This window comes from Gorilla gorilla, chromosome 9 (assembly GCF_029281585.2).
Source record: "Gorilla gorilla gorilla isolate KB3781 chromosome 9, NHGRI_mGorGor1-v2.1_pri, whole genome shotgun sequence".
Classification (NCBI taxonomy): Eukaryota; Metazoa; Chordata; class Mammalia; order Primates; family Hominidae; genus Gorilla; species Gorilla gorilla.
In genome coordinates, this window is record NC_073233.2 from 65,196,862 (window position 1) to 65,206,319 (window position 9,458).

The following is a 9,458-nucleotide window of genomic DNA, read 5'->3' on the forward strand; positions in this document are numbered from 1 at the left end:
TTTTTTAGTTGAGACAGTGTCTCACTATTTTACCCAGGCTGGTCTCAACTCCTGGGCTCAAGCAGTCCTCCCACCTGGGCCTCCTAAAGTGCTGGGATTATAGATGTGAGCCCTATGCCTGGCCTCTTTACCTATTCTGTTAATTGATGTATTCCAAGTACCTGGAATGGTGCCTGACACATTCTTGATGTAGGTGTAAAATGACTAAATATAGTCTCAGACAACCGAAACAGTTATGTAGATGGTATATGTATTGGTTATCTATTGCTGAGTAACAAATTATCCCAAAACATAGTAGCTTAAAACTACATATATTATACTCTATCTCAGGAGATAGGGTATAGCTTAGCTGAGTGTTCTGTCTCAGGGTCTCTCACAAGCCTGCAAAGCATCGGCCAGGGCTGCCGTCATCTGAAAGCTCAAGTGGGGAAGGATTTGTCTCCAAGCTCACCCATATGATGAGTGACTCAGTTCCTTGCTGGGTGGAGGCTGCCCTCAGTTCCTTACCACCACATGGGCCTCTTCATAGGTCAGCTCACAACACGGATGCTTGTTAGCTTGCTTCATCAGAGTAAACAAAGGGAAGGACAAGACAGTAAGAGAGTGAGAGAGAGGGAGAGAGAGAGAATGAGAGGAAGATCAAGAGAGGGAAACAAACAAGACAGACTTTACACTCTTGTAATTTAACCTTAGAAGTTGCATCCCATTACCCTTGCTGTGTTCTGTTTATTAGAAGCAAGTATCCAGGTGTAGTACACACTCAAGGGAGAGGATTATACACAGGCATGAATACCAGGAAGGAGGGATCATTGGAGGCCCCAGTGATCTTTGAGGTTGCCTACCACAAGACATTTACAGAATGTTTTCTCATATAGCATCCAATTCATCTGGGCACCCAGAGCAGAAGGCACACACCAAATGCCTACATGTCAAGCAGATCATGACAGCGAGGGAAGACATCAGTGATGGGAGGTTTGGCAGACAACTGAGCCTCTGCCCATCCACCATCAGGCTGATGCCGAGCAGGAATGCAGGTCAACTGTTGTCAGATCTTCCAAAGTTTCTTTTTCTTTTTTTCAAGGCAGGGTCTTGCTCTGTCTCCCAGGCTAGAGTGCAGTGGTGCAATCTCATTTCACTGTAACCCCTGCCTCCCGGGTTCAAGTGATTCTCATGCCTCAGCATCCTGAGTAGCTGGAATTAAAGGCATGCACCACCAGCCCAGCTAATTTTTGTATTTTTAGTAGATACGGGGTTTCGCCATGTTGGTCAGGCTGGTCTCCAACTCCTGACCTCGGGTGATCTACCCACTTCAGCCTCCCAAAGTGCTGGGATTACAGGCATGAGCCACCACTTCTGGCCCAAATTTTCAAAATAAGCTGACATCCTAATTCTTTGAGACATTCTCTGATTTTTAAAACTGATAAGCAAAAATGCACCTGAGGACTAGCAGTTTATGACTCCTCCCTATGGCAGAAAGTACCTACTTCATTGTTTTGTTTTCTTTTTTTGAGACAGGGTCATACTCTGTCTCCCAGGCTGGAGTACAGTGGTGCAATCTCAGTTCACTGTAACCTCTGCCTCCTGGGTTCAAGTGATTCTCGTGCCTCAGCCTCCCAAGTAGCTGGGATTACAGGCGTGCACCACCAGCCCAGCTAATTTTTGCATTTTTAGTAGAGATGGGGTTTTACTATGTTGGCCGGGCTGGTCTGAAACTCCTGGCCTCAAGTGATCCACCCTCCTCGGCCTCCCAAAGTGCTGGGATTAAAGGTGTGAGCCACCACCCCTGGCCGGCCTAATTGTTATTTCTTATACCCTTTTATGTGTGTTCCAGCCCTCCTACTGTCCACTCCACCCCCATCCCACTTGCTCATAGGGATCTAACTCACTTTGGGCACTTTCCACAGCTCTTCGCATGTAGCAGGCCAACAATATTGTTGAATGAAATATGAAACTCGACACATATCTCACTAGGGACCATTTCCCCAGTCCTAGAGCAGTGGTTAAAAGTGGCCTCTGGTGTCTAAGTTAGAATCCTGGCTGGACAACTTGCATGCTGCATGAACTTAGGCAAGTTACTAGCTTTTGAGAGCCTCAGCTTCTTCAGCTGGGAACGATTGTACCTGCCTTACAGAGTTGTTAGATGGATTAGCTGAAATAATACACGTGAAGAATTTAGCACAGAGCTTAGCACACAATAGCAACCCAACAAATGATTTACTGTCACTCACATCGTCCCCTTTCTCTCCTCACTGGCTTCCTGCCTCATCACCCTTCAGTGCTTTATCTTCCATCTTCTGCCACTGTCTACCTGGCTGGCAGCTCGAGTGAGCCACCAAAACGCAAACGGGTCATTGTCACTGAACGATTTAAACTCTTCAATAGTTTGCTGTTGTCCTTAGTAGGAGAAAATCCAAACTCCTTATCACAGCTCACCAAGCTCTTTTGGAGCGAAATCTGCCCAGCCTCCAAGCCTCATCTTCACCTCTCTTCACCTCACTCCAGCCACACTGAAGCTGAAGCTCTCCTTTCCTGAATGCTCCACCTCCACTTACTGCCACTTCAACAAAGCCTTTGCAAGTGCCATTGCCTCCAGCTGGAACATCTAATCCCCACTCCTGCCACCCCTTCTAGATGTTCTGGCTATGTGCTAACAGAGAATTCTTGATGTTTCTTGCTAAACCTGAGGGCATGAACAATATCGATTTTCCTCACCTGTCCTCTCTTTCAAGAACAAGGCCAGCAAAGAATAGGCAAATGATAAAATGTGCGGAATTGTCCACAGCAGTGCTGACCATGAGCAGACAGCGCCACCTGTTGACCAAAATCTGCACTTCAGTACCTGGAAAGGAGCTTTATTTCTTTCTACCCTAAAGACTAGAAATGGCTTTGAAGTTTTCCAGTACATCCGGTATCTTCACCTCCCACCAAACTTAGCAATGAAAAAAGCTAATGTTATTGGATACTCAGTGTATGCTAGGCACTCTCCTAAGTGTTTTGGTTATTAACACGTTTAATTTTTGCAACTACCTAATGAGGTGGGTAAACTTACTGTCATTTTATGATGGGGTAATTGAGGCACAGAGCAGTTAAAATGCCTTACTCAAGACCACACTGCTAGAAAATTTCAGTAGAAACTCAAAGTTAAGCAGTCTGGCTTGAACCTGCACTCACAAGCCCCAAACTCACTGCCTCTATTCTGTCTCCTTTACTCCAATGACCTAGTTACATCCCAGACACTTCTACCAGGAAGGCCCACTTTGAAGGTACTGCTGTCACAGTGGCACTGGTGTCAACCACAGTCCCATCTGGAGACAGCAAACGCAGCAGTCGGGTCTGGCCTCCATGTTATTGTTCTGCTTGTGTGACCTCCAGCAAGCTTGCTCCAGCAAGCAACTTAGTTCTTAAATCCTCAGCTTGCTCATCTGTAAAACAGGATTAGTCAGGGGGCTAACCCTATTTTACAGATGCGGAAGCTAAAGCACACAAAAGTGACAGGTGCAGGGCCACACAAAAAGCAGCAGACAGCAGGCAAACCTAAGCTGCCTTACTTTTTTTTGAGATGGAGTCTCACTCTGTTGCCCAGGCTGGAGTACAGTGGCACAATCTCAGCTCATGCAACCTCTGCCTCCTGGGTTCAAGCGATTCTCCTGCCTCAGCCTCCTGAGTAGCTGGGATTACAGGCACCCGCCATTACACCCAGATAATTTTTGTATTTTTAGTAGAGACGGGGTTTTGCCTTGTTGGCCAGGCTGGTCTTGAACTCCTGACCTCAAGTGATCCACCCACCTCAGCCTCCCAAAGTGCTGAGATTCCAGGCATGAGCCACCTTGCCCGGCCTGCCTTACTCTTAAACACTACATTAGTCTCCCTCTGCTGGTAGGGGCTGTGTCTGTTTTCTTTACTCTCAAATGCCAAGCACACTGCTTTGCACATAGTAGGTGTCAACAAACTTGTTTATATATATATATATATATATACACACATACATACACACACAGTCACATTCCAGTGTGACAAATACTCCTTCACCAGGAGACAGCACTACCACTCCGGGATCTTGAAGACTCTCTACAGAGGGCCTAGGCCTGGCAGTCTTCACAGATGACACCCAACAGGGAGCACATTTATTAAAGTGGGAAGGGGTGGGGTACACCCCAGGGTGTATACCGACAGGGACCTCATGCAGGCCCAGAGCTCTGCTGCACCCTCTTCATCAGCTCTTCATCCTGCATAGACAACTCTGTCAACTTTTTGCCCATCCGCTCATGGATGTCCAGGTACTTAGAGACACATCGGTCCAGGCACACAGACTCGCCCTTGGAGAGCTCTGCTTCCTTGTAGTGAGGAGGCACACACTTCCGGTGGCAGGCACTGGTCATTCTGGAGGGAGGGAGGGGCAAGGTCATGTCAGCAGCATCCTGTGACATCCCAGGAACCTTGACCATTCCAGCCCTGCTATATTGATTTCACCTTCCCCCAAGAAAGCACTGTAAATCCTCAGTTTACACCTCAACCACTGGAAGGTCCTTGCAAGTAGGAAACTTGTCTAAGTCCATGTATATGACTAACTAAGTAGAAACCATTTGTTAAGGACTGGCTACGTGCCAGGCATCATGCTAAGTGCTTTACCTGCATTCTGTTATGCAATGCTTACAATAACCCTAAGAGATATGTATCCCCATTTTACAGATGAGGAAATTAAGGCAAACAGAGGCTCAGTAATTTTCTAACGATCACACAGAGCTGGGTTACGAACCCAGGTCATCTGACGTCACAGTCTACACTTAAAAATCCTTCTAATTTATAGCCTTCAGGATAAACCAACCAATCAAGAGAGCTTAAGCCAATAAAAATAGCAGACATTTCACTAAATGTTGGGCTTGAGGCTAAGGGCTTTCATATATTTTTAGATTTAATATTTATGATGTCCTATGAGGTAGGTATCATTATGTCTTTTTCATAATGAGGAAACCAATTGTCGAAGAGTGCAAGTAACATGTCCAATTATACTGCTGGTGATTGGTGGAGCCAGGATTTGTTCCCAAATTTGCCAAATGGTTATGAGCACTAGTTGCAGAATCAGACTGAGGTGCTAGTTCTGGCATTGTTACTGACCAGCTGTGGACCCTAAGGAAGTTACTTAACCTCTAGAAGCATCAATTTCCTTATTTTAAGACGGGACTAATAAAATTAACCCACTGGATTATTTTGAAGATTAACAAGTGCCTGACACAGAATAAAGGGTTTTAAAATGTTAACTACTAAATGGGCTGGCTATGTGCTATTTGTCAAGAGGCAAATACTCAGCTTTTCTTGGAACCTAACCAGAGCCTGGATTGGAGTTTCTCTTCCTGCTTGGCTCCTGCATTGCCAGTTCCATCCCCATCTAAATGCCCAACTCATTCTAGTGACCCTTTACTGCATCTACATTAGGATCAACCTTGAAGGTGGGTGTGGGGAGGGTAAGTATGGGCCTCAGGCTCCCCTACATTCAGGAAGGAATTTGTCATAAGTCATTCACCTTCGATAAGGGTGACCAAGACTTATTTTCCAAGACAGGGTAGCACATAGTTCTCTTTACCTGTTGTACATGTCGGCCATCATCTCCACCTCCAGCTCCGCAGCCAGCTGTTGGGCCCTGAGAGGATCCATCTCAGCCTAGCACCGTGGAAGGGATCTCCTTCTGGCCTCCTAATCCTGGGAGCAGACATCACCATCAGCACCCACCGCCGCCGTTCACTCTCCTACCCCTGGGGCTAGAGAATACAGAGGACTCACAAGGCGCCAGACCACCACGGGCCACTAACCTCAGTGAGCTTAACCAACCCATTTCACGGATGTGGAAACTGAGGCCTAGCCCAAGGTCGCACAGGACGTCCATGGCGAGCCTGGAAATCGAGCCCCGGATCTCTGATGCCCCAGTCCCTGGAGGTCACCTCTATTCAGGAGATCGAGGAGCGGAGGAGAACGCTCTAACCCACGAACCTGAACCTCCAGGGCCCTGGGAATGGGATCATACGCTGAACAGAGGCGACCGGGACCCAGCCCAAAGGCTACACCTCTGAAATGGCGACGCCATCATCAGGGCCACATTGAATTCAGAGGTCATGTGTCACTTACCACTGCCTGGGACGGATCACAATGCCCACGGAGACCCCAACTTCTGACAAATACTATAACATTACCCGCCTCTCGAGAGGCTCCAGCGGAAGCACGTGGGTTACTTCCGGGAGGAAAGTCCCGCCTCTTCTTTGATTCAAACTCGCTTCCGGAATTAAATACCAACGAGACGGCGCCGGGAACTCGGCGATCATAGAGAGGGAGCGGCTGGCGCCGGGCGAAGAGGAAGGCGACTTGCCAGTGCTAGAGAGGACACCAAAGTACCATAGAGGCTTGGGCGGGGTGCAGAGCGTCTGCAGCCCGATCAGAATTCAAGTCCTTTGGGATGTCACCGAGCGGCTTCAGTTTATTGGTTCTGTAGGAAGAGGCGTGGCGACAGACACCTGTGAACCTCACCCCGGTTCCAGACAGCCGACTCCTGAGCGCAAATCAGGCGTGGAGAAGGAAGAACGCCCCCAAACAGCGGTTCTGTTTTTGTTTCGCGTTAAAATCACCTGGAACGTTTTTAAACATCCCAGTGCCCAGGACTCACCTCATTTCAATTAAATCAGAATCTCTGGGAGTACAGTTTAAAATTCCTCAGGGAGCAATACAATTTAAAATTCCCCAGGTGATTCGTATGTACAGCCAAATTTGAGAAGCAGTGCTCCACGGGACGTTGTGCGATTACTGCTGTGTGTAGGTCACACTAAGCCCCGTCTGGGGTTGCAAAGATAAGCGAGATAGGCTTCCTGCTCGCAGAAAGACAAGACGTGTAAAATATGTTTTCTTCAACAGTTAGAGGTCCTGAGCCACAAAGAGATTAATAAAAGCAATTTCGGCTACCACCAGGGCTAATATTGGGTGAGGAAAAGAACGGTACTGGTGAACTTTCCAACTTTCAAGACTTAATGTGTTCTTCAAACTGCACCATGCACTCATTCCCCACTAAAAAGAAGGAAACAAGGAAACAATACTCAGTGCCTTGATTTGTCACACAATTTCCTGGTAAAATAAATTTACAAGATGTAAATTAATGACGCAAGGGCACATTGCCCATTGGAAAAGGGGGGCTAGACATTTTATGTGTGGTCATCATAAGCTTCCCTAATTGTCCAAGACCATCCTAATTTTAAACAATTGACCTTTCTACTGCTTTGAAGACTCATCTTTGCCAAACTTGTGCCCTGATTTTTAAAGATTGGGGTATAACATTCATAAAGTGCATAAAATACACGAATGTTAAGCTTAATTAAATATATATGTATATATATGTACATTTGTATAACCGCCATCCAGATCAAGATATAAAATACTTCCTGCACCCCAAAAAGTGATCTTGTGTTCCTTCTCCATCAATACCCCCTCTCGAAGTTAACCACTATTCTGACCTCTATCACCATCAATTAGTTTTCCTTGTTCTTGAACTTAGTGTAAATGGAATTATACATTATTTTCTATTTTGTGCCTGACTTCTTTAGCTCAATGTACCTGTAAGATTTCCTCCATATTGTTGTGTGCATCTGTTATTCCTTCTGTTTTATTGCTGTCTAGTGTTTGATTGTATGAGTATGCCACAATTCATCTATCCATTCTCCTGTTGATGGATGTTTGGATTGTTTCCAGTTTTTGCCTATTATGCAATAATGCTGCTATGATACTCTTGTACAGATGGACATATCTTGCCTTGGTTTTTGCCTTTGAAAATATAGTCAACATTGGCCAGGTGCAGTGGCTCACGCCTGTAATCCCAGCACTTTGGGAGGCTGAGGTGGGTGGATCACCTGAGGTCAGGAGTTCGAGACCAGCCTGGCCAACTTGGTGAAACCCCATCTCTACTAAAAATACAAAAAAGTAGCCCGGTGTGGTGGCGGGTGCTTGTAATCCCAGCTACTCAGGAGGCTAAGCAGGAGGCTAAGGCAGGAGAATCACTTGAACCCGGGAGGCAGAGGTTGCAGTGAGCCAAGATCACACCATTGCACTCCAGCCTGGGCAACAAGAGTGAAACTCCGACTCCCCACTCCCCGCAAAAAAGAAACATTATGGAAAGTTAAGAAACTGCGTGGGGAAAGGAGATGGTTTCTTACAAGAGGAATCTTGCAATATCTACTGGGCCTGATGAAAGGTTGCATACTGTATGATTTCATTTAAGTAACATTCTCAAAATCACAAAATTATAGAGATGGAGAAGAGATTTCTGATTGTCTAGTGTTAGGGTTGATGGGGAGATAGAAGTGTACCTGTAAAGGGTACATAAGAGAGATCTTTGTGTTGATGGATAATTCTGTATCCTGATTGTGGTGGTGGTTACAAGAATCTACACAGGTGATAAGGTGTCATAGAACTGGCAGGGTGCGGTGGCTCACGCCTGTAATCCCAGCACTGTGGGAGGCCCAGGCGGTCGAATCACAAGGGTAGGAGTTCGAGACCAGCCTTGTTGGTGAAACTCCGTCTCTACTAAAAATACAAAAAATTAGCTGGGTGTAGTGGCGGGCACCTGTAACCCCAGCTACTCGGGAGCCTGAGGCAGGAGAATCGCTTGAACCCGGGAGGTGGAGGTTGCAGTGAGCCAAGATCGTGCCACTGCACTCCAGCCCAGGCGACAGAGTGAGACTCCGTCTCAAAAAAAAAAAAAACAAAAAGCCAGGCGCGGTGGCTCACGCCTGTAATCCCAACACTTTGGGAGGCCGAGGCGGGTGGATCACGAGGTAAGGAGATCGAGACCATCCTGGTTAACATGGTGAAACCCCGTCTCTACTAAAATAAAAAAAATCAGCCGGGTGTGGTGGCATGCACCTATAGTCCCAGCTACTCAGGAGGGCGAGACAGGAGAATCGCTTGAACCCGGGAGGCGGGAGGCAGAAGTTGCAGTGAGCCGAGATTGTGCCACTGCACTCCAGCTTGGGCGACAGAGCAAGACTCGGTCTAAAAAAAAAAAAAAAAAAAAAAAAGTCATAGAACTACTACACACACACATTGTACCAATATAAATTATCTGGCTTTGATATTGAATATAGTTATGTTAGATTTAACCTTTAGTGGAAGTTGGTAAAGGGTGTACAGGACCTCTCTGTACTATTAATGCAACTTCCTGTGAACCTATAATTATTTCTAAATAAAAACTTTTAAAAATCTCTACAAAAAAGAAAACAAATAAGATTATACAAGTATGAGTAAGAGCTGGCCATAAAGAAAGAAAGAAAAATATTTATATAAAAGATTGTGTAAGTAAAGTACCTAGTCCATGGTAGATGCTCAATAAAAATAAATCATTGTTTTCATTCTTTTTCATTTTTAGACTTTCATTGGGGCAAATTTATTTTTATTTTTACTTAGGATTTTTGAGGCAGGATCTTGCC

General features: G+C 46.0%; 1 protein-coding gene across 2 annotated transcripts; it reads right to left on the bottom strand.

Moving 5' to 3' along the window:
• Window positions 1-4,094: 4,094 nt before the first annotated feature.
• Window positions 4,095-8,912, bottom strand: TIMM10 (translocase of inner mitochondrial membrane 10). 2 transcript variants are annotated; one of them, XM_004051165.4, is made up of 3 exons: window positions 6,121-8,912; window positions 5,582-5,756; window positions 4,095-4,380 (listed from the first exon to the last, which is right to left on the bottom strand). In XM_004051165.4, the coding sequence occupies exons 2-3, from the start codon at window positions 5,650-5,652 to the stop codon at window positions 4,179-4,181; spliced, it is 273 nt and encodes a 90-aa protein (XP_004051213.1). In that variant the 5' UTR covers window positions 5,653-5,756; window positions 6,121-8,912; the 3' UTR covers window positions 4,095-4,178. The 2 variants fall into 2 exon arrangements, with proteins under 2 accessions (XP_004051213.1, XP_004051212.1); XM_004051164.5 differs by having other exon boundaries at window positions 5,582-5,697; window positions 6,121-6,246.
• Window positions 8,913-9,458: the final 546 nt, after the last annotated feature.

Coding starts and splice junctions, on each gene's coding strand:
- TIMM10 (XM_004051165.4), bottom strand. CDS start 5,652: ATGGATCCTCTCAGGGCCCAACAGCTGGCTGCGGAGCTGGAGGTGGAG. Junction 4,381..5,581: donor ATGGCCGACATGTACAACAG/GTAAAGAGAACT, acceptor CCCTCCCTCCAG/AATGACCAGTGCCTGCCACC.